General features: G+C 40.8%; 3 protein-coding genes across 4 annotated transcripts in view; 1 reads left to right on the top strand and 2 right to left on the bottom strand.

Annotated features, from left to right (window-relative positions):
• LOC118246182 (interferon-induced protein with tetratricopeptide repeats 5-like) overlaps positions 1 to 24,569 on the top strand; it is a 348,670-nt gene that overhangs the window by 315,294 nt on the left and 8,807 nt on the right. The window lies entirely within an intron of this gene.
• Positions 1,207 to 5,883, bottom strand: CH25H (cholesterol 25-hydroxylase). Of its 2 annotated transcripts, none has more exons than XM_035546101.2 (2): positions 5,083 to 5,883; positions 1,207 to 3,089 (listed from the first exon to the last, which is right to left on the bottom strand). In XM_035546101.2, exon 2 carries the CDS (start codon positions 2,948 to 2,950, stop codon positions 2,126 to 2,128), a length of 825 nt encoding a protein of 274 aa, XP_035401994.1. In that variant the 5' UTR covers positions 2,951 to 3,089; positions 5,083 to 5,883; the 3' UTR covers positions 1,207 to 2,125. The 2 variants fall into 2 exon arrangements, with proteins under 2 accessions (XP_035401994.1, XP_035402070.1); XM_035546177.2 differs by lacking the exon at positions 5,083 to 5,883 and adding an exon at positions 4,050 to 4,387.
• On the bottom strand, positions 8,461 to 21,906 carry LOC118247727 (putative lysosomal acid lipase/cholesteryl ester hydrolase). Its single transcript, XM_035545985.2, has 9 exons — positions 21,551 to 21,906; positions 20,032 to 20,152; positions 16,390 to 16,588; positions 15,914 to 16,023; positions 15,154 to 15,290; positions 13,554 to 13,700; positions 12,313 to 12,384; positions 11,158 to 11,229; positions 8,461 to 10,407 (listed from the first exon to the last, which is right to left on the bottom strand). The coding sequence occupies exons 1-9, from the start codon at positions 21,653 to 21,655 to the stop codon at positions 10,174 to 10,176; spliced, it is 1,197 nt and encodes a 398-aa protein (XP_035401878.1). The 5' UTR covers positions 21,656 to 21,906; the 3' UTR covers positions 8,461 to 10,173.

Below are 24,569 nucleotides of genomic sequence, written 5' to 3'. Positions count from 1 at the left end.
TTAAGCTTCACACACACACACACACAAAAAGCAGAGTAAACCCCATGGGTTCAACTACAACTTTGCTTGTTTGATTTGCTCATAGGCTTCTTATAGAGACATACCAAAGTTAGCCTTAACTTTGCGTACTTAGAGAGTCAATAGTACGTAAAACAGACTATTAGAGTGCAGTTACAATACATAGTTATATTATCTGGCATAACCCATTGAAACCACTGAGTTGTTCAGTATTTGCCACCAGATGTTCAGTATTTGCTTTGCTGAATTTGATGGGATTTGTAGAACTGAGTGGGTAACTTTGGGATACCTCAAAATGGCTAAACAGCTCAAGGAAATCAGAGACTGTATTTTGCCTCCTGCATTTGGCAAAAGAAAAGAATACTTACTTTTCTTTGTAGCACACCCCAAAATACTTAAGATTATAATAATCAGAGAAATTGGGAATTTGTTCTTTCAGCTGAATAAATGCATGGCAAAAATTCCAGTTCTGTAGACTCTGCTTTTGCTCTCAGGATGCAATTTTGTGTCATGCTCTTACCACTGAAAAGAAGCATTGCACTTCTGTGATACCCAGAGAGCAAAGGCATAAGTCATATGTAATGACTGCAGCACTTCATGCTATTTATGAAGATGTTCATCAAAATTATTTCATGTTATCAAAAAGATGCAGAGTGTCCAAAAGTACTGCTCCCGTTATAAGTTCACATTATGGGAAATATTAAGGGCTCTGTCTTCTCCTGGACAAACAGCCTTCTGTAAGGTCACAAAACCCCCTAGACTGAACAGAATGACTATTACATTTCTGGGTGATGATGTGTAAGCATTCATTACACACTCTCTATGTTACTTGCTCTTTTCCTTTTTCAACCACTTTCCTGAGTAGTTTATTAGTAATACAGAGGATAGAAGGTTATCAGCATTAAAATGTTATGTAGTGTACACATGAAATCCATGTGGATTTCTGCTGAACGAGATACGGAAGACCTGCTTATCTCTTCACGTGTTTTTATTGTGTTTTTTCTTTTTCACTGTGATTTCTCTGAGACTTTGTGGTTAATGTTTCATACAGAACTCTTCTTCTAACATGTATCCATGTTCTCACAGTTTCGATTGCATTCCCCTGAAATCTGTATGAAATATTCCTCTATTCTGTAGAAGCTTAATTTATATTTCTTGTCAGGCTTTTGCATGCTAGTACCAATTAAATGACGTGGTTGTGAAGGACCAATACAGAAACTGCTCCTGTTCATTTAAGGGCTGCTTAATGTTCTGCTCTCACACTGCAACTTCAGTGAAAATAATTCAAACTTCTTAAAGACGTGATAACAAAATTTCACCCTGACTTTTAAAACTGCATTATCCAGTTTCTACCAAATCAAAAACTATTTAAAAATAACATGATTCTGGAGGGGAAAAAAAAAAAGTGACTCACTTTTGAAACAATATGACAACATTTTAATAAGAAAACCTGGCGTCTGAAACTGAAATAAACTACACCTCTGCAAAAGAGATCATACATGTTCATAATATGAACAGAGGAATGAATAACATGAAATGAAACATAATTTTAAAAGAATGAGCATATTTATTTCCTGTTCAAAACAGACAGCACATCAGGATTTATAATATAAATATAAAAATTATCGCACAGTCAGCAAACTAGCTTTGTTTGGCAGCATTTTTTTTACAATATCAGTGTACAATAATATGCTCTGGCAGGTTAAACTCCACAAAATCCATGCTGTGTACCTTCTCTGTTTACATCTTACAGCAGTAAGATAATTTTTTCTGGTGTATGTATAAAACATCATACATAATACAATACATGCTTTATGAAAGCTGAAAAGAAGGAAAGAAGAGAGAACATATCTCTCTTAATGCTTCCCTTACACCTATGACTCAAACAAATTTAAGTAATATATTTACTATGGCTTTACAGTCATATAACATAGGAAGTTCCAAGTATGAATACAAATACATATATATTAAAAGGATTTGTTATAAATAGCTATGGACTTTATAAGTAGCTTCAAATATACAATCTTCTCTATGTCTTTGAAAAATTAATGTCCCAGTTTAGTTTATCTTAAAAAAAAAAAAAGAGTTCATCCACAAGCAAATATTCTTAACTAGAATGTGACTCTGTGAATGTCCCAAAGAGTCTGTCCCAGTGGGTGAAGTAAGGAGCATAGTTTGACTTGAATTTCAGATGATGGAGATCGTGATGCGGTGCTCCTCCATACCAGCCAAATGGCACAAGTCGGTGAGTTGACCACGGGAGGTCATATCCTGAATGGTCCTCCACTGACAGCCAGATGTTTACAAGGAAGAAAATCATTTCTGTCAAAGGATGACATCCAAGGAGCAACGGATTGATGGCAGCAAAGAATCCCAGTGACAGCAGTTCCCATACACTGGAATACTGTGTAGTAAGAGCAAATGTTGATATGTGCTTGTGATGCACCTTGTGGAAGGTCTTGTAGAGCCATGGCACTCTGTGATGAAGCAAATGCCACAGGAAATACTCAAAATCAAACAGCAGTAGGCAAATTACTACTTGCAGCAGGACCTCAGGCAGCTCTGGAGCTATCAACGGTAGATTCACTGGTTTCCAGTACCAGTGGAGAAATGTCACTGGAAAAATCCAAACCACATGGTGATACGCACTCTGAATAATGCAAGGCACCATCATTCCAAGAGTTGGATAGTTCTGTGGCTGGATTTTGTATTTTCTCAAGTTTGGCAGTCTAGTGCTGAGAAAGTCCAGTGCAATATAGGGAAGACAGAAAGCCATGTATGCTGTAAAAGAAAACAGCACTGGAAAAAACGGTGAATTGATCAGTGGCTGTTTTGCTGTGACAAAGTCCCAAAGAAACTGAAGGCACAGCCTGTCCTGTTGTCTGTCCATTGCGTAGCAGTGCAGCACTCCGTCCGGCACGCTGCAGTTCATGCTGATTGCTGATTGCTGTCTGAGACTCTCTAAGTCCTGCAAGCCTTTATCTAGGCTGCTCAGAGGAAAACTCCGCCCAGTCAGAAATTCTCCTTACTTAGCTTGGTAATACGTAGCGTTAAAGAGGAAGTTCCCTTTCCTGTTGTACAGAAGTGGTGTAATGCATTACAATCTCAGAACAGAATTAGCCAGCCAGGGTAATCACTGAAACTTCACAAAAGGCTTGCATGGTAGGAAAAAATTAGAAATGCAGAACTCTTTATCAGTGGATTTCAGAGAAAGAGGGTAGGAATACTTTCCGCTCCACTTACTAAATACACTTAAAAAACTTCTGTCTTTTACTCATTTGAGTTGTACCATCCTTTGTTATCCTTTTGCCCTTAAATGTGAGGAAACATAACCTACCATTGATTTTTTCTGCTACCAAAGATGCATTATGTACCTAAGCTCCAGGTCTGCCCCATGGATGTTTTGTGGCTAATGGATGTGTGCAGACACATATTTTCCTAACAAGCCCCTTGGTATAAAATAGGCTAAGTCAAAATCTTAGTAAGACATACATTATGCTTCCAGCCTGAATGTAGTAGCTGTGATTTATCTCAATCTACTTTTGAGGCCCTGTTCTCCACTAACCACTTGACATGACAAAATCCACTTGACTAGATGCAAAACTGAGCCAACAGACTATCCCTCATTTTCTGGGAGGAATACTAGTTACAGTGTCATTTTCCTTCCAAACAGACACCTAGTGACAATTATTATTGCATTATTATACTATTCACTCCACAACTTAAGAGCTCTTTGAGTAATATGATAGGGATATCATCCTTCACCCAAGTATGATGCAATTCAAAGATCCACTGGTTAGAACAGTGTCCTTTAAATGATCTTCCTTTGACCGTAGGCAATCACTGAACAGAAAAAGCTAGCAGGCTTGAATCCCAGCATTTTAAATTTGCTAAAAGTATTTCAGGGGTAAAAGATGGAGGTCTTGATTTAATTCTAAGGCATTGCTTCTCTTTGTGCTTTTTGAAAATGACGAACAAAGCTTTGAATATTTAGGGAAACAGAGTTTGCCATCAGCTTCCTATGAACTCACCTCTTTTGTAGGTACAGCATTTATTCTAATATTGGAAGTGAGCTCAACTTCCTGGATGACTTTATTAGCTTGTTCAGATGATTTTCGTTCTTTGCTATTCAGAAAAGAAACCCGATGGAGATACAGGAGACGGAATTTCCTTGCTTTTAGTAACGATGCGATAGCAGTGACCTTTTCTGATCTATGTGTAGACTTTTCTTAATCCTTAAGTTTGTTTTCAGTCTCTGATATTTCATCTTCGAGAAAGTCCTTCAAGTAAGTACAGATTTTGCTCCCTCCTTAGACTTCAAGTTTACTGAAACAGTAACATTATTATAATGTGTGCTATTATTCAGGCAATCATAAGTTATTTGCTGGAGACAGCTCTGGTATGGCCTTCAAAGACTCTATCTGCAGTATTTTAGAAATAGATTCAGATGTTCTGCCAGTGTGAGACTGTGCTGTTGAACTCAATGAATTCAGATTGTTGAATGTAGTGAAACTAAAACCTTGTGAGATACACTAATCTAATGGATGAAGACCTATATTCAAGAAATCCATTTCAGTCCTCTGACTATATTTTAACCTGACCTTCATTTCACAATAAGAATGTGAAAAATGCATTTGTAACTCATTCACTCTCTGGGACTGAAAATTTTCTTCTAAAAGATGATTTCTGGTGATTTATGTAGTTACAATCAGATGTTAAGCCTCCCAGATGTGATACGATTTCTATTTTATTGGGATTATGCAAGGACTGATTTTTTCCTACAACGTATTTCATATCTGCCAAAAGGGAGATTGACAGAAATTGTTCATCTGCCCTAAAGACATTGTTCCAACTAATCCCTAATAACTACGTTGAATTCTCAAGAAGTTGTAGAAACAATAATGCCTATCAGCTAAAACGTAAAGAATCAGCATTTTGCCTGCAGATTATGTCATAGAAAAATATTCTTAAGTCCCTTAAGGAAAAATTACAGAATTTTGCAGCCTTACTGCTTATCCTGCAACATGAAGTCCAAACAAATCGAGGACTGCAAGCAGAACTTACCTCGGTGACTGCCTGCAGCTCCAAGGTGGACAAAGCCATCAGCGCTGCACCCCATCTGCTGGTGCTCAGGGGGATGAACTCCACTGACAAGTTTTGCCCTGCTGGGTATTGATTCAGGCTCTGGAAAGTGGATCGTCATACATCAGAGATGGCAAATCCTTATTCTCCAGAAACCGGTTTCAAGCTCCTTGCCTTTGCCACCAAAAAGCATTTATTTCACGTTTTCACTCCTCGAACTTAGCTTTCCTTGTCAGCGCAAGGTGAAGAAAAGACAAAGTGCATGCAAATCCTTTCTGTATTTAATTCAGCAATACAGCCCCAGCTTTTTTCACTCAGCTAACAATGCTGCCAAACTCTCCCATGTGTTACAGGACTCTAAATGGGTCTCTTAAAAAATCAAGACTGCTGCTCTGGAGTTTAGGTTGAAGGGCACATAGTTTGGAATGAGGCCCCGCAAAGGGTCTCAAATAGATTCCACATGAGCACAAGACGCAAGCACCTACCCCAGGCTGCGCAAGGTAAACAGCAAAACACTAACAAGTGGTTAGGAGAATAAAGGAAAGTTAAGATGAGGGAAAATCAGGATCAATAGGCTGAAAGTAATCTCACAACAGCAGGGGCAAAATTTCTTTCTCCCTTCTGCTCTTCTCCCCCCCTCTATGGGAGAGTGCCAGAGATAAGGCATCTCCCGGTGCGTGCTGAGCCCTCTCTACCAGAGGACGAGTGCCGGGAACAGAAACCATAATTTATTGAGGACAGTGACAGGGAAGCGGGCTGGGGAGCAGAGCACAGGCACTCCCTCCTCCCGCTGGCGAACAAGCGGCGCCACGACACGCCAAGCCCGGGGCTCCCCCTACCCGGCGCGCCGCGGGGCCGGCCAGGCCGCGGCCGCCATTACCACAGCGCCCCCCGGTGCCCGCGGCATTCCCAGGCCCGGGCCCCGCAAATGGTCCCCGCGCCCTCAGGGACAGCAGCCCACGGAGGGGGACGGGAACTTCTCAGGGCTGGGGGCGTGGGTCTGTGACACGGGAGGAAAAGAAGGAGCTCTGCAGATTTGTGTCATTTTCAACCTATAGTCCCCTCACGTCTTGGTGCGCCGAGACCCGGGTCCTGGACCCGAATCCCAAGGGACGTGAGCCTCCGCTCTCACATCCCGGGTAAGCAGCAGGAACCCAGGGCCACAACGTCAGCTGGATCCTCCGAGACACATCCTGCACACACCTTCCTCTTCTGTTTTCTGTATTGACGAAAAACTTCAGCCTAAACACAAAGTACTTAACAGAACTAACATGTTTTCCTAATCAAAATATTTTCATACCAACATTCCACCGTCCCAACCAAGCTTTACCAAAAACTCTCCAGCCAGTATGGAAGGAAAGCTTAATTAAGGATTTTTTAATGAATTCCTAACAATGCCTGGGGAGAGAAAACTGCCAGCAAAGTAAATTGTTAATTCTCAAGCTTTATCAGGATGAATTTTCAAAATAATAACCATTAGGAAAAGACCCTAAAATTCTTTCATCCAAAATTCATAATTCAGTAGTGAAAAACTGATTCACACCCTCTACCGCTACATGCATCTGCTTTGACTTCTCCGGAAATCAGGAAATAAAGGCACTTTTCAGCTTGCTATCCTCAGAAAATAAGATTTAGGCAATCATCTTAGGCATCCTGACTACTGCTCATCCAACCTTAATTTTTTATTCCATTGATGATTTCAGTTAAGTCTGACTACAGGGAAGCAATCTCGGCCATATTGTATTCATACAAAATTATCTGAAAATAAGCTACTAGAGAAGAGAGGCCATTAGCACTCATAACACAAAATGCTGCCACATGGATTTGTATTTTATAAGACATCAAAGAAAGCATATATAAATATATGCTTTAATTACAGTACAATCTTCTGACAGCCATGCTTTATTATCTATCAGAAAATCTATTCCTCCATCAAGATTCCTCTCATATCTTATATGAGAACCATTTGCAACTTTCTGCTAATAAAGTATTTGTGTTTCCCATATTTGTATGGCACCTTTACCATAAAGAATAATTTATACAAAACTAGTTTGTTCCCAAGCTGATTAAACTGTTTTGCTTATGGGGCCCCATTGGAGTAGGGCTGTTTTACCACCACGCCCATTGGAGTAGGGCTGTTTTACCACCACGTTCTATGCTGCCTCACTTCTACATTGATGGAGCTGATGTATGAACTTTTGCCAGTGTTATCACCAGACACCAAATCACTACATACCATTAAAAGGCTCTGCATTGAGCTAGAACACCAATCAGTATGCACCACTACCGTACGTGCACCCTACTATCATCAGGCCTTCTGTGTGAGATGAAGTCTGAATGTGTATTCAAAGTCCTGTTTAGGTTCTACTCACAACTCATGGGCAAAAACAGGTGTCCTATCCGTGCTGTAGATCACGAATGAACACCCTGGACTGTGCATTCGCTTCAGATGCTGACAGGTCTGAGTCTGACAATCCACCAGCTGCATGGGGACTACTGTCTCCAGCTTCCTAGCTTAGTTTGATTACACCACTGCTCCTTATTAGATCAAGCATCTCGCTGTTCTACTCCACATTCAGAATGCGTTATTTTGCACACTTCTTTCCACTGATGCCTCTCCAATTTTGTGTCATACAGTGCTCATACATAGCAGGCCAGGGACAGCACAGCAGCTCTAATTCCCATATCCATCCCTGCTCCAGCAAAGCAGAGAAGCTCCATAATGATTTTTGCATAAATCTTCTGCTGTTCTGGTTGTATTTCCAGGCACACAGGGGGTTCAGCAGCTGACAAAGCTGGCAACAAGATTTAATACAGCCCGCTATCTTAATTGTGCACCTGCTGTATTTGGAATGAACAGAAAGGTATGGCCTGAGAGTGTTTATTATTGAAGATGAAAAAGGTCAAAAGCTGGGGGTTCACACCAAATTCATGAAGGAAAAGATTAGTTCCCTACCGTACAATGTCGTTACATGCTATTTATGAGATTACTAGACAGTCAGTAATTACCCAAGGTTTAAGAATGTGACCCAAGCAGCTTTCCACCGTGTCAGTAGTTTGAACGGAACCATTCACCTGGAGGCTTAGAAAATGCCTCAGTCTTGTGAGCAGTTACTTATAGTTTTTACATTACCTAGAAGTCTCAGAAAATCTTTTGAAACAACACAAATGGCCTTTGAGGTTTAGGCAAAGCTTCTTTCAGGAAAGAAGTAAAATCGCCAAGTAAAATCCCATTTTTTTTATTGTACTTGTTCTACGGATGAATAGTTGTGAAAGATAGACTTGGCTCTCTGGACTCTGTCCCAAAGACTCACATGCATTCATGAAACAAGAAGTGAAACAGAGCACGTCACTCCAAACTCCAACCAGGTCTCTCACATTTATTGAAATACCTCAAGCTTAATAAACATGATGCACGTGGCTCTTGCTGTATCACATACCATCACAACTGCAAAGTTAGCCGCTTTGGATTCTTACAGTCTTCCTTCCAGCAGAGCAATGTGGAGCAAATATGACTGTTATAAAGCAAACTTAAAGGTCCTGCTAGGAATCACATCTGCAATACCACAAACCACTTTTTCTTTTAACAAAGCCTGAGGACTCCCTGAGTCTGAATTAGGAGTTTAAAAAAAAAAAAAAAAAAAAAAGTAAATTATGGCTTATGCATTTTTCTCTTACAAAAAAAGGCTGCCACAGTTTAAACTGTACTATTTTCTATGACATATAGAAAAGTCTTTTGTTCCTGTTAGGATTACTAACAGAGGTCTGGATTGAACTCCAACTCTGGCACAGAAATTTTCATCTGGACTGAGGCAATTGACTCTGGAGATTGTTCATACACCTACATTAGGCATTGAACTTACTTGCAATTCAGAGGAGCCAAAGTCCTCTGTGCAGTCAATGGAGAGAGCAAGGCACCTACATCAGAGAAGGCTTTAGCTCCAAAGCCAGGCCCCTAAAGCAGATGTGAATCCTCTTCCCCCATTAAATGGGGGCTTAGACCCATTCTAAAGTAGAAGCTGAGACAAATGAAAATTGCCATAAATACTGCTAGGCTGCTCCAGGTTATTGTATGGTGAACACAATGGTGGCAAGCATCATATAAGCAGCTAAAAAGTAAACAGATTTGCAAAGCAGCAGAAGATTAACGGGAAGAGTCCATGCAAATTAAGTCACTCAAGCTATAGAACTAATGCATTGGCCCTTCCCTGACCAGTAGTATAATGGGGGGAGCTTGTTTTCTAGTGGTCAGTGCAAACAAAACACAAGTATGTTATGTTATTCTCCTTGAAAGTCATAACCTGTTGACAAAGCTAACAAGAAGTGGTATTTCTTTTAACTGCTTCTCTTGTTCCAGAAATCTTCAAGGGAAAATAATGATCCTTATCCACAGTTGTCATGTGGAACACAAAAGGCTTCAGGGATACTGCTGAGATCAAGAAAAATGCAGTAATGAATCAGTTCCAAAACAGGAGATTTCAACTGACAGTGGTGATCTTCTCTGGCTTCAAGACAACTCTTCTGTGCAATGTTGAGAAAAAAAAAAAAGGAAAGTAATCTGATGTAGCTAGCCTGCGAGTGATGGCTAAAATAATGCAGCAGGAAATCACTAAGTGCTTTTTAAAGTACCAGCACCAAATAGGGTCACTGCAGTACAAGGCATACTTCTGAAAGGTACTCAGAAATGGCAATGTACTGAGAAATGGCAGTGCTTTATGCAGAGCAAACCAGTTTTATTGTCAAGCACCTGAGGTGCTCAGTGGACTAGCTTGTCTTTCAGACGTCACTAAATCTATATGCACATGAAATACTGCTTTTGTGCAAAGTCACACTGCTGTTTTTTTGGGGATACCAAGCTGCTGTGTGCAAAATCAGCAGGCTATACTGAGGATTTGTGCAGGAGAGAGAAATAATACTGAGAAAAACAAATCACATACAAATCCAATTCAGTAGTCATTGCTGGCATTTCAAAAATGCATCATAAATAAGCAATGTAGCATTACTGCCAGAAAAGCATATGCTTCAGAAAAAAATAACTTCTGATGAACTAATGCTCTGAAATACCATGTGGGTTTAGACATATTTTCTCATCATGTTAATTATTTCATTATACATGCGATAAGGTGCATCAAGGCCCCAGATGAAATCCAAGTGTTCCCATTCTGGAATGTTTTTGTGGTAAACCAAGTTTGTGATCTGAGTGAGCAGCATGGCAACATCCTTCGGGTCTGCCAGCCAGTCCTGTCCACCAGTCCACACGGCAGTTGGTACAGTCATCTCCTTTACTTTGTAGAAAGGGGGAGTAGACTGAGGAGTGAAAAAGTGAAAACAAAAGCGTTAGAAAGAACAAGTCTCTAGCATGGTACTAAACTGCAGTGCAATATACAAGCAACTGCGAGAAGAACGTGTTAGATTCTGATTTTTTCTTTTGCTCTTGGACAACCAGAGATGTAGATAGAGTCCTGACTTTCAAGAAAAAAATGTAATTCCAAAGAGTCCTGCAATATTGTAGCATGCACAGCAGTAAAGATGTGGCTTGGTGAGTTTACAAGATAGCAGGAAGGACTACTGTGTAGTGGGAGCTCTCAGAGAATGCATCCCATTTAGGTATTTCTAACCCCTAATCAAACACTAAGAACAATTCCTCCTCTGAAAGGATGATACAGCAATATTTCCCCGTCACTAAAGTGACCAGGGGCAAAATATTTTTAGTACTGCACTCAGCAATTTAGAAACAAACACAGGTGGAGATTAAGCAAGATGAAGATAAGCAATACACATGAATTGACAGTATGTTCCTTCTTGTGAGAAGTGCACTGGGACCTCACGACCTAGGCAGCCAGGACCTGAACTAAATCTTAGCAAAAGGATCACCCTCAAGAAACACTGTGCCACCACACAACTTTGTATCTGAGCACGGACTCCACATTTAGGACTACCTCAGAGCTTCACGGTCCTTTATGCATGTAGTAAAAATACAACACTCAGAGAAGTGCCCAAAGACTTTTTTCTTGTGTGTCACTCAAAAATTTTAACAGATCCATAAAAGATGTCTACCTGGTTGTAGTGAGCCATATTTGCAGCCTTGCTTCCCCAGTCATAAGCTTTGAGTTCCCCAGATTTCACAGCCTAGAAATGAACAAATATTCACACACAAAGAAAAAACAGAACACTTTTATCGAAGGAACAAAAAGCCTATGTCAGCTGGAGAACTGGCTAAGGCAATTGACACAAGAACCACTGAAACGCCAAGTATTAGCATAAGAAGTATCACTGCTTTACCAGCATCACGGGAGCGGGAAACATTAACATTCAGTACCATCAGACCATGTCACATCCCTTAAGATTCCACACTCTTTCGTAACAACAGTAGGAAACACTAAGGAAAACAATTTCCAGAATCCAAATCCAGATCCAGAATGCATCAGCTTCATGTTTACTTCTGCAATATTTACATAGCTGTCTAAATATAAGAACACAGCAATGGAGTTTTCTTATAAATACTACTCTGTATAATTCACCACCTACTTTTTTTTTTCCCTGAAACAGCAGTCTATATAGCAGGGATTTGGGAAAATGGGAAAAAAGTGATCCACACAAACTTCCTCCCAGCCAACACTTAAACAGCTACGTACAGCACAACAGATTGTTTCTGAATGGATGAACAAGTTCCACTATAAGATCACAAGGAGCGCTGACGACTGCTTTCGTGGCAAATGTCTCCCCTTATCTGCCAGTGTATAGATGTGCCTTCTGACCAAGCCTCAGGCACGGTAGCATCACAAGCATAAAATAACTGTGTATCGAGGTAAAGTTCACAATATACTAATAAAATACAAAATGAAGCCAAACAGAAAATAGAAAGCCTGCTACTTTTCTCTGGCTAAAAACACAATGAAAAAGAGGTCTGCTGAAAGGGGAACAAATACTTGTTACAGCATCTCTCTGAGTTAAGTTATTCCACTTTTTTTTTTCCCTGAAGTACTTAATGTTAGCATTTATTCAAAGAAAATAGGAAAGAGGTGAGCCACCGTAAGGTCAGTATAATCAAAGCAGCTGCAGTGAACAGCTGCCATTCTGACAATTAGCAGTTCCAGAATTTCATTTGGGCTACACTAGATATGTATTTTGACATTTTATTCCACGTAAATATCAGAGATGTCATTCTACAAACAAGATAGAGTCATGGACATCTGAGATCCTGGAGCTTACCTGGGTCCAGTGGATCATGTTCTGTACAGACGTTCCCGCAGGGCAATGTGTTGAATACACATCCACGCGGCTCTGCAACAAGGTAATTAACGTGGTTTACTCCTCATAGTGCAACAGTTCTACCCATTTTTGCTTCTTGAACAGCTAACAGAAAATTTTCCATTCCTCTTAAAACTGTTCTGAAAAAGAAGTTAACTGGTGCCACACATACAGATGAGGTAAAAGGTTCTAATGTTCTGGGGATTGCTTACAATTAACTGCAGGAATTTAAATATAAATTTTAAATCTAACAATGACATTCTAAATATATAAAAAATACTTACGAACTATCTTTTTAAAAGTGCTAATATTTTAAGAATTGGGAACATAGTAAACAATATTTAGATGGACCTCCACAGAAACCTAGACCCTACTCTACATCTAAACTAGAAGTTGTCAGTTCACAGTGATTCAAAACTTCATACACCCTGACTTTAAAAGTACATGATACCCAGGGGAAACTTAAATCCTGACAGAAAAAAAAAAAAAAAAGATACACAAAACCATGAAAACTCTACGTGCTGGGCAAGAAAAAATATATTAGAAAAAGTACTATCACATTGATGTAAAATATATACATATATTTTTTTTTGCACACAGTGAATAGTTAAAAAAAATGCTAATTCCATCTCACTGCAATTAAAAAAATCCTCAGCCTTCTTCCACCTGTGGGTAAGCTGATACCAGCTTTACTGATTTCAAGGACGTAGAAACACTAAGCATCATCATTAAAAAAAAAAAGCAGTCTCATGCCAATTGCTGTTAACTAGCTTTTAGACAACAGAACAAATGCTATGGACGAGTCCTCTCGAACTAGGACCACAGATAAAGGTATCAGCAGGGACAGAAGCTGCTCCCAGAGAAAGCAGCAGGGACAGAAGCTGCTCCCAGAGAAAGCGATTTTATATGCCCACCAAGAGACCAAAAAACTTCAACAGTTCTGTTGACAGTCGCAGAAAACACTGCTCCAACAGATCTAAATTAATTTTAGTTTTCTAGTACCTTTTTCCAAGGTTAATTCTATCCATTCCAACTGGGCAACTACATCTACATCAAGGAAAGATATTCATCCTAACTCAGTACAATGAAGGCTTTTTTTTTTTTTTTTCTAATTACATATAAAGAACCATCAGTACAATCATACAGCCAATACTGCATTAAGGGTTCACAATAACTTAACTATCAAAGTCACCAAAACACACCATATTCAAGTTTCTCTCATTAAAGCCACACAGAAGAAAGAATATGTTGCCACAAAGGTCATCGAGTATTCTGTGGGTGCAAACGTGGGTAGCAAGCCACTTCAGCCAAAAATTCTGAGGAAGGAATTGTTTCTTTCCAAACATGTCCTGCAAAATAACAGACACACAGGACAAACATGTAATTGCATAGAATCACCTGGTTTTACTTTTCATACCACAGCATTCTTAAGGTAGTTACTTCCATTTGCAGTGGTGATAGGTAAGTTATTTTCATATGACGTATTTCCTTATCAACCTTTGTTTACAGTCCAATGGGAAGGTCAGGGTTAGTGCTTCTGCTACAAATGATGCAGTCAATTACCGCCCACAAAAAGTATGTGGGAACTGGGGCAATCACTCAAGAATTTCAAAGCTAATCTCAGTTTTAAATTCAGTATTTTATAGGAGTACTGTAGAGCTTCTTGTCATCAGAATTGTTTAAGGTTAAAATATTCTAAGCTGCATCTGCTGTTAAATGGCTCTGTACTTGCAACTTCCTCTCTTCAAACCATGGAAGAAAAACCAGATGCATGAGCTGTGGTGGCCACTTCCTTTTGGTGGGTATTTTTAAAAACAGCCAAGGATTTGAAAACAGCCGACTGAGCACTTCCGTAGAAAGTGACAGCTCTTCAAGGATATGACTGACCCCCAGGCTGTCATGCACTTGTACACTGCAGTTTTTTTGCAAGTCATCGTGAGAATCAAGTTCCCCGGCACAACATGACCATCCGCAGAAGGCACTGATCAGCTACCATCCTCCTCAGACAAAGCTCATTACACGAGCAACAGGAGATCACAATTGTTAGCACCACTTTTCTGTTAACTCCCTTTGGAGAGGGGAACAAATAACGCACAAGGACATGCATTAAATCTGTACAAGGTACATCAGGGAAGGGTTTATCTCTTAGGACAAACAGGTCTGTGTGGAAAGCTCCGTGGGTGGTGTAAAGAAATGCTAGTGTTATAAGTGACACACAGCAGGATGTTCACAATGTCTGACTCCAGGCACTTACTGCAGCCTGCCAATCTGCCTACGTTCCCCTTGCGGTTAATAATGGTGAAAGGTAAACTCATTCGGAGAATGATTCATAGCATCTAAATAAAGCTGCTGCACTTAATCACACTCTGGTGGATCCTCTTCCAATATTAAATAAAAATAAATCTGAAATAAATCTGTTAAAGTTCACGACAATTCAAAAAGAATTCTATATAAAGCTAACACATGACTCTTCTAAAACAGACCAACTATTTAAGTAATTGTGTGATTTCTGTAGCCTGAATTCTAGAAATTTGTAACTGAAAAAACATAACTTTATTCCACCTATTAAGTTGTGCTTGTAAAGTACTACTTTACACGGATGCAAATTGTCTCATTAGACAGTAGTAAAACCAGAGAAACCACTGCTGACTTCCATAGCATTATGCTGGAAAAACTGGCCCAGCGTTCTTGTGGGACATGTTAATCTCTAATCCACAGCTATTACCATTATTTGCTACGCTGTTTTCAACCAGAGAGGGACGCCCTTCATTCGCCTTAAAATTTATACATTCAAACACAAACCTTGAGAAGCAGCTCAGGAAACGCTCCCAGTTTTGTCAGAGGGCTAGTAGCAAACTTGACTGTAGCTACTGGTGCCAAGGCAAAGAACATTTTGATTTTCTTAGCCAGCTGTGGCAAAGTTGAAAAAGCAATGAAAGCTGTGAACAATATGAGAATAATTAGCAAACCCCATCACTGAGGCAAGATATATGAGAATTTTATTTGGCGATTCTACAAAATTTAAGATGTTGTGTGCAAAATGATTTTTAGATTAATAGATTGACTGTTGTCTCTAGGACCAGTTTAGATATTTCAAATTAATCTAGTTACTACAGAACACAAATTAAACTAGGCATATCAGGAGGATTTATTTTCTTCTGAAAAACAAGCCCATGCTAACTAATCCAACGCTATTCTTGTTCTTTCTGTTTGCAGGTCTAAAAGCACCCGATGCAGACCTTACATATAGTAAATGACAATTTCTATTCTACGCATACAGAATGATTCTAGATTATTATGTGTAGCTCAAAGTATTTCACAGAAACTCTACTGACAGCTACCTGTGACTTCAGTTTTTCATTTCAATAGCTTCCCACTTTAAGCAAGCACAGAAAAGTTAATTCTTTTATTTTTAATGTTGATGAATATATTTCAGAAAGCAGCTGAAAAACAGAAGCAGTAGATTTCTGAAGTTCTATTCTTTTCATCATTAACCCACACATGTAGAACTTGATACCATTTCAACTACAGCATGTTCTAATGAACGCATCTCTTCACATACCCATGGTGGTGCCCTGGGAATGGCCAACGTAAAATACTTGTTCCTGGCCAGTTTTCTTCAAAATGAAGTCCACTGAGGCTGGAATGTCATATTTAGCCATTTCATCAAAGCTACAAAGCAAAAGATAAAATTATCAGTGTGTTACAGCTGCATGGAACTTTATTGCACTGAAGATCACTTGTCTGGACATAAAGCACAACTGCCTTTGGATGAAGCAGTACACCCTGGTGATTAAGTCGACACACCAAGCACTGCTGAAAGCAATTACTGTTCTACTGACCATCTATGAAAGCTGTCTCAGGACACCATACTGACTATAAAACTCCCCTTTGCTACCCCTACGTATGTGACAGCACACGTAACCAGAAAGTATCTTGTACATTCACATCGTGACTGAACTGAGATGATGGGCAAAGACAGGAACAGAAGCCTGCTCACAAACAGCACGTGAAGTTTCCCTACAAAGATGAGGATACCTGAAAACCCAGAATTCTTCTTGCTTCACTGTGAAGTGTATGTGCTTCCTGGACCAGGTGTTCCCTCTGCTGTTTCCCAGCCATACATCATAGCCAGCGTCTGCCAGCATAAAGCCAAGGCTATTGTAATCCAAGTTTGTGATCCAGTTGCTGCCATCGGCAAGTAAACCGTGCTGCAGAAACACAGCAGGCCTTGGACCTGAAAAACAACGCATTTATTATAGCTTCCTGTTCATCTGGAATTGAACGCCTGAGAGAAATTCAGGTGAGTTATGTCTGCTTCAGATTTGAATATCTAATCTACTTGATTTAATCTACTAAGGTTAGCAGTACCAACGTTATCTCTATCCAACGCCATTCTGTTAGCAAAGCTCTGGCAGAACCTGAAAAGCAGCGTGGATAGACAACAAGGAACCCCATGTTCTAAAGGCCTTTCTTCCCTTGGCTTAAGTAGTTAAAAGAACTGCAGTGAAGACCCACATGAAATTTAGGAAGGTTCTCTCCTGACTCTCCTACTGCAAAAAGAGAAATGAAACCTTTATTTGGAATACAGATTAAAAAATGCAAGGCTCCTGCTGAAGGAAAATAAAATGACATCTAATCCTTCAGGAGGAAAATGAACTTCAAAAATTCTAAAGACCTACCTTGAGATCACGCAGTATCAAAGGTGACATTTTCCCCGCATTAATAACTGAAATCTGATACGTGATAATTTTAGCTCAATGACAGAAATTACTCAGGAATTTACCTTTTCCAATGAGGGATCATTCTACTACAATTTCAACGGAGAAAACATTGAGTCAGTTTACTAACGTGGACTTAGATCTTTCAGCAAAAACATCCAAATCACAACTAGACCCTGTATTCTATGTCATGGCCATAAGAGTTTGCTGTGGGTTCCATAAATCCAAATTAACAAGATTCCTCCCTGCTGGCAGCCTTTATAGCTGTGACAATGAAACTTTTTGGTGCCTGCTTTTCCCATTTTGTTAAAAAATAAAAAAATAAAATTGTAGTGCACTGTCCATGGAATCGCAGCAAGTTTCTGGCAGTGTCAGACTAGCACAAGAGACAGTATAATTCAACACTATTGTTTAGTGCACTGTGGTAATTGCTTTATGAACATTGATTTATGAACATTTATGAACTGTGGCATTGCTTTATGAACAGAGTGCGTGATTTTTGAGCCTAACATTAAATTTGTTTTCTGTAATGATCACTTTTGCTTTATACTTTATTCCCTTTTACTAAACTCAGGCCAACCAACTTCTTATTTTCTGAAGAAGCAGCTCTCCTCAAACCACTACTCGCGTGTTTTGTAACACAAAAAGAAGAAACTGTTTAAATCCTTTAATGCTTTAACTGTCCTCCTATTCGCCACCAATTTCTGAATTTCTGCCAGTTCCCTTTTCACTTCACCAAGCACATGACTTGTACCATCACAGGACAAACTGACTTGGACAATAACAATTTTGTATCACCTCTAATCCAAAAAAAACCTAAAGCAAACGAAGAGGGTAAGGACTTAAACCACCCTTTCGTGTATACAATATTTTGTTCTCATCACACACAACCCAGATCTAAATGGAAAATATATTTCCAAATTTAATCCCTTTCATTCTTACCATCATGTTCTCATTTAGTGTTTCATCAACATCTTTCATTAAGACAGTTAAAACTAATTCCTACTAAAAATGAGAAAGTCACTGATTTTTTGCTTTTAGGATCTACAGTCATTTTTCCATTTTTTTGAGCTGAGGAACTATAGGTCTTGTTCCAAAACATCATGTGATACGTAACTCCAAGGGATCCTATTCACATTAAGCAGGTATTGCAAAAGAATTATGGCATACATACGCTAAGTCAGCAGTAACACAACATTGGTATCTTTCTGGGAAAAGATACCAAGTCTATAAAAACTTAAGATCAACATGAACTTTGAAATCTTCATTCTTCTAGGACATCATACTTCCCCAAATGTGCTCAGTAATCCTTGTTTTTAAAATTAAAGCACTTTGCAAAACATGAACTTGGGGTCGAGGGTGTGGCAAGGGGAATGTGGAGAATTCCCACAAGTCAGGAAACTTCTGTTTGCTTATGTCATAGATGAAGGATTTGACAAAATCAGCATGTTCAAAGGCAGCCTTTTTCCTGTGGCTTCTCTGAAATTTTTAAGGACAAAGACACCTGCCAGATTTGACTGGCCTTGTCCATGCACTGATCTTTACACACCAACCTTGTGAGTGGCAGCATGTAGTGCAAACACCCTCGCTCATGCCAAACCAATAGTTAAGGTCGGAAAGATTGCTGCTTGGCCTTTGGCAGAGAGGATTTTTCCACGGGTCTTGTTCGCACCCAAGGCTATAGGGCATAGCCTTGAGTGCCATGTTTTTACCTCTCAAAGGTTCTGAGGTAGTCTTTAGGACATGTACAGCTCCTATGCAAACTGGCTGCTGTTGCGTGCACGGAATTGTTGGTAAGATCTTTTATAATGGGTGGTGACATGATACCAAATTCCGCGACTGCTGTTCAGATGTACTGCTATTTCTGTATGCAGTGCAAGACGACAGCAAGCCAAAGGCCATCCATCTCTCTTCTTCCAAATACATTTATCTCATTTTTAAAGCATTCCATCCTTCAGTCCTTGCAAAAACCTTTGCCTGTATCATGCCTGTAAGTCTCAGCATACATTCCCTTTACACTTCCCCTCTGCCACCTCAACACCTGAACACCCCCCTGCATCCCTTCCATGGTTTTACGTCATCTATTTCAGTATTTCCTACAGCTTGTGACAGTGGTCTGGTGGCATATGCCAATTCCCCTCCCAGTTCCCCCATCAAATCACAGACATAAAACAACCTCATCTGGGCTGACTGCTGCCAACAACCTGTTACATATCCTAGTTTGCAATATATTTTTAAAAGTATTGTCCTCAAGATGCTCTCAGGGGGTTTTCTCTTATTATAGTATTTTATCTATTTAACCAGCTGCGTACTGTGTACAAAATGACACCACAACAGTAGACAGCATTGCTCTAGCTTGTAACTTACTGCAAGGGCAACTTCAAAGGTTGTAATTAACAAAGTAATTTTTTTTTCCCAGAAATCAGGCAGTAATTATTTTGTGAACATTCCAGTGAGAACTCCTACAGTTTACTTATATTTCATGAAAAGAGGCATACTAACTGCCCTTACTTCTGAAAGCTCTCAGGCATTTTAAACAAACTTCTTTTTTAATGAAAAGGTATATTTAAATACGTTTTGAAACAGTGCAACAATGGTATAGTCAATCTCTTTTTAAGATACTTTGTTACTTTAAAAAAAAAAATCTTAACCCTTATTTTGCACTTACTAGAAATTTGAGGCCTCTCAGCCCTGCAAACAAAATCAAACACTAAGGGGTGTGTATTAATGTCACAAAATGGGAGCACTAGAAAAATATAGCTTTCTAACTCCTTCTCTCTTCTTTTACTCAAGTCACTCTACATGTGCCTGTATTATTCTGGTCATAACACTCACCAGTCACCTAACTGCACAAGTTATAATCTTTAATTTTTCTGGGTTATTATAGGAACAGAAATTCTGTAAATGAAGGAGAGCTTTTTCATGACTTTCCATTTTTCCAAGCAGAAATCAACCTTACCTTTGCTCCACCCTCGACCTTTTCTTCCATAAGGAATTCTGTTAATGGAAAGGATATAGCCATCTTCTGTTGTCACTTCATACTCCTCACTAGGATATCCTCTGAAGATAATAATTTGACTCTGAAGAAAGAAAAGAAACCACCTTGAAGTCAGACTCTCAGCCTCCTTCACTCATTAACATGTTCAAAGTACTCTGCGTTCCTTTCACAGACAGCAAAGTGAAATCAAAGGATGTGGTAGGAATGTGCCATAACCATCCATCTATTCAATGCAGAGAGGTTCTCTCCTGCAATTTACCCTGGATAGGAACTAGTCAGAGCACAAACTTTAACCTAGGAGAACTCCCTAACCTGTCCCCATCCATATCTGTCAGGTTAGTTACCTGAGCGCCACTTCCAATGATAAAGGAGATTGCAAAGTTGAAAAGGAGATTATGGTGACAGGACAAAACACTGAGACAGAAACGGTAGGCAAAAAATGAAATTTGTTCCCAAGAAAACTAGTATCTTCCAATAACAACCAAGTGCTCACAACATTTGGTGTCACAGTGGCATATTGAGGGATGAGAAGGAGGGAATAACCCTGTCTGGGCACTGGAACAGGCTCCCCAGGGCAGTAGTCACAGCACCAAATCTGCCAGAGCTCCAGAAGCACTTGGACAATGCTCTCAGACACACAGCCTGATTTTTGGGTGGTCGTGTGCGAAGCCAGGAGTTGAACTCTGTGATCCTTGTGGGTCCCTTCCAATTCAGGGTATTGCGTGGTTCTATGATTCCATGCAGAGTTCTTCTCTCTTCTGAAGGAGAAGACTTCCTCAAAGACATTTCAGATTTATACACAAAATTTATGGCTGAATTAGTGTCATCATGTCCTCTGTGTAACATTTAGGCAATGTGCTGAAACAAACCCACTAACAGAGCTGCTTTAAAACACTAAGATCACAATCCTCACATGCATGAGCTACTGATATTGCCGCCTACACCTGCAGTTTCATGTGCCATTTCTTACTCACCGTTCTCCTAAAAATTTTACGTGTATTGCACAGCTTTTAACTGAACTTCCTGACAAGCCAAAGGAGAAAATAATAAAACCACCACACTTGTTTTAATACTATAATTTCATTGACAGATGCATCCCCCATCTCTTATGTCTCAAGCTTTATGTTAATTTCACTTCTTCCATCTGTAACTCCACTAGGCCAGTGAACTTGCTATTTGTTTTTGACTCCAGTTATGCTTTGAGAAAATGTCAGAAATGCAAGACACGACCAGAATTCTACTGGCAGGCTGCCGGGCAAGGAAGAGAGGGGCACTTACACAAACCACGCTATTTTTCTAAGCCAAATCTTCAATAGTTAACAGTGACATCAACATTCCAAAGCGATTTTAAGACTAAATTCCATTAACCTGAGGCTGACTGACCAGTTTAAAGCCCCCAAACGTGCTCTAGATGACATTAAACACCCCGTCAGGCCCGGCTCTGGCACCGCCGGGCTCCCCGTGCCCCCCAGCGACTCACGATGTTCATGTTGGTCTCGGGGTCCACGTTTCTCCGCCCGCCGGCGAACGCGCCCCAAACGACGGCGCTGTGGAGGAGGAGGGCGGCGAGCACCAAGCCCCGCATCCTGGCCTGGCACGGCTCGGCACGGCTCGGAGCTGAGCGGAGCGGAGCACGGCTCTCCTGCCGCCGGCTTATGTTCCGCCTCCGCCGAGCCCCGCGGCCGGCACGGCACCGCGTGACGGGGCGGGGGCGGCCGCCCTCCTGACGGGCGTCGTCCGGCCCCGAGGGGCTGAGGGAGCGCGGCCGAGCCCGGCGGGCAGGGCGCTGCCCCCGCCGCGTCCCGCAGCCCCGCCGCCGGCCCTCTCCGCCCGGCCGCGGCCCCCCGCGGCCCCCCGCTCCCCGGCCGGCGGAGCGCGGCGGGAGGAGGGCGCTGGGTGGCGGCGGCGCTCAGGCGATGCGGCGCGGCCTATCGGCGGCGGCAGCGGCCGGCAGCCTGACCCGCCCCGCCGAGCGCCGTTTCTCAGTGTTTTGGCCCCTTGTTTTTGTTTCCTGCGCTCCAGCACCTGCTCGTCATCTGACTGAGATACTAGTCCTCACGGTTCTGCTTGCTGCACCGATTGCCCCCTCAGAGCCTGGGCGTAACCGCACTGAGCGCCACGAAGGGCGAGCGGGTCATTCCTGAGGACTATGAGACGTTGTCAACGAGCAGTGTTCTCACACAAAAAGAAATCATCTATCCATCATTGTTGAGCATAAACTAAGTACATCAAATCTAATACAAACAGGCTTAAATTACATGCAGGTGCACAGTTCCAGCAGTGCTGCCACCACATCTTCCCACGAACCTGGTCTGTGCCCACGCTCCGAGGCAGTTAGTTGGCACTGTGCTTGATAATCTACGGTTTCACAGAGCAGAGTGCCTGTGTCAGGCAATGTGTGGCCATGCTTGCAAAAACTTGGACCAAATTCAATCCTGAAATATAAATATTCATATTACTTGGTACACAGTAATATCCTCAGAATAATGCCGAAACCTGAAATACACAATAGTAGGGCAGTAATATGTCAAGAAAATAAACTTTTTTTTTTTTTTTCTAGAGCATTAAGACTTTCATAGATGTTTTCATTTTCAGAAGTCACTCTCCTTAACATCATCCTCAGTTTTCTTCTCCCAAGTTGTGAGGTCACAGCTAGTGATGAATTGGAGGGGCTGCGAGGCAGAAAAGTTTGTATGGCAAGGCAGGGCCGCAGGGCCTGGGTGTAGCTAAGCAGCTGGAGAGCACGCTTTTTAACAAGACTGTGAACAAGACTGTTTGACACCGCTAGGCAATCAGGCTCTCCACAGTCCTGTATGTTGGTCCTTTTCCTGCTGTACAAGCTCTACGTGGGGTCACGCAACACCACATAGGAGGCCAGGTCCCCCCACACTGCATGCACTTGTGATGCTCCTGTGTGCGCTCCATGTGCAGGAAAAAGAAAATGCAGAGCTAACTCAGTCAGCACGTCGGTTTGAGAGCAGTAGTTCTGTGGCTTTCCATGAGAAAGGATAAAGTTCTTCTACCCAGCAAACTGATAAATGTCTCATTTTTACTTAATGAGGTTAAAACTTGGGCTTGGATGTATCTTTGTGAACTGCAGTACCAGTAATGACTGCAGTTTAGGCACCTCTGTAGGATTTAAGTCTGAGGGAATCATTACCTCCGGTTCAACATGATATGTTTCCATCTCCCTCTGTCTGTCTCTCCAGTGATGGACACCTGGAGACCTGTGCCTTTGGAACTGGAAGTTCACAGCTTTATGGGATCAGTTACACATCCCCTTTACTCCCACCACACCTGTGGATATCTTTATAAATATGATTTTCCTGCTTTACAGGGATGTTTTGGAATTCAGTTAGTTTACAGGGTAAACTGTCAGATAAAAAGTGCAAGTGTAAAATGTCTGACATGTAGAAACAGAATACCACAAAGTAATACTAATGTGGAGTCTCAAAGGCTCTTTTAAAAAGTTTATATGCTTTTATTTCATCTTTCTCAACAATGAAAGTGATAAGACCACAAATGAACTGCCTTTGGGGAAATATGTTAGAAGAGAAGAGCTATCTCAGGCCCTTCAGCACGATAGCATCCGCTTGTTTTGATATGTCAAGGTGTCCTGTGCACTCAGTGAAAGTGATGTTCTGCAACCCTTTGGATTCCTAGATCTCATTTCTTAGGGTCATGTTTTGTTTTAAAGAAGTTGGGTAGCAAAAATTTTGCTCAGTGATTCACCTGGGTTTTCTGCAAAATTAATTACAGGGTACTCTTCCCTCCAGAGGAAAACCTAAATTATAAAATGCCACAAGTGCTGCTCTCAGACATAGTAATGGCATGCTAAACTCGGCTAAACTGAAACTAGATATTTAAAGCAATACAAATGTTTACAATGTCACACTTCATACACATGATTTTAATAATGAACACCGCAGCTCAGGCAATTATTTGGCTGAGCCAATTACACTGGGGGAGAATTCTTTCACAGCAGGTATCCATTTCAACTGCAAGGAAACATACAGACATGAGTTTTCTCTCTACAATGAGTAGATATTTTTAAAGACACTCCCTATTCTTGTATATGTACAGAACATTAAAATAAGCAATATGAAAAATAGGAACACAGTTGTTCTTTCCAGCCCATTTCTGCATGTGTTTTCCAAGAATCTCTTGCATTTGCTGCTGAACAATGCAGCTCTCACTGAAAGATGCAGCTCTCATCAAAACTTCTGTAGCTTTCCTTGAAGCCAAAGTAGCAGAACTGTAGAAATATTTCTGATTTTTTTGTGTGTGTTGTGCCAAAAGAGTTAAAAAGACAGCTGCAGAAAGACATTGCATATATTCTCCTACCTTTACTTTAGTTCAAGCGGTTTCTGCACTTACTTTATTCAACAAGCATTTGTGTCAAACTGAAGCACATAGATGTAACTAAATCTGTAAAAATACAAACCATTAGGGCAAATTTTTGCATTCCAGATGGAAAATTCCTGCATTGTACAGGGTGC

Source organism: Cygnus atratus, chromosome 7, assembly GCF_013377495.2.
Source record: "Cygnus atratus isolate AKBS03 ecotype Queensland, Australia chromosome 7, CAtr_DNAZoo_HiC_assembly, whole genome shotgun sequence".
In the NCBI taxonomy this organism is placed as follows: Eukaryota; Metazoa; Chordata; class Aves; order Anseriformes; family Anatidae; genus Cygnus; species Cygnus atratus.
The sequence above is the reverse complement of the archived record's forward strand: the minus strand, read 5'-3'. Positions and strand labels throughout refer to the sequence as shown.

Excerpts from the sequence above, each read along its gene's own strand:
- LOC118247727 (XM_035545985.2), bottom strand. The coding sequence starts at position 21,655 with ATGCGGGGCTTGGTGCTCGCCGCCCTCCTCCTCCACAGCGCCGTCGTT. Across the intron at positions 15,291-15,913 it reads TTCCCAGGGCACCACCATGG|CTTTCATTGCTTTTTCAACT; the intron begins GTATGTGAAGAG and ends TATTGTTCACAG. Across the intron at positions 10,408-11,157 it reads ATATGGCTCACTACAACCAG|TCTACTCCCCCTTTCTACAA; the intron begins GTAGACATCTTT and ends TTCACTCCTCAG.
- CH25H (XM_035546101.2), bottom strand. The coding sequence starts at position 2,950 with ATGAACTGCAGCGTGCCGGACGGAGTGCTGCACTGCTACGCAATGGAC.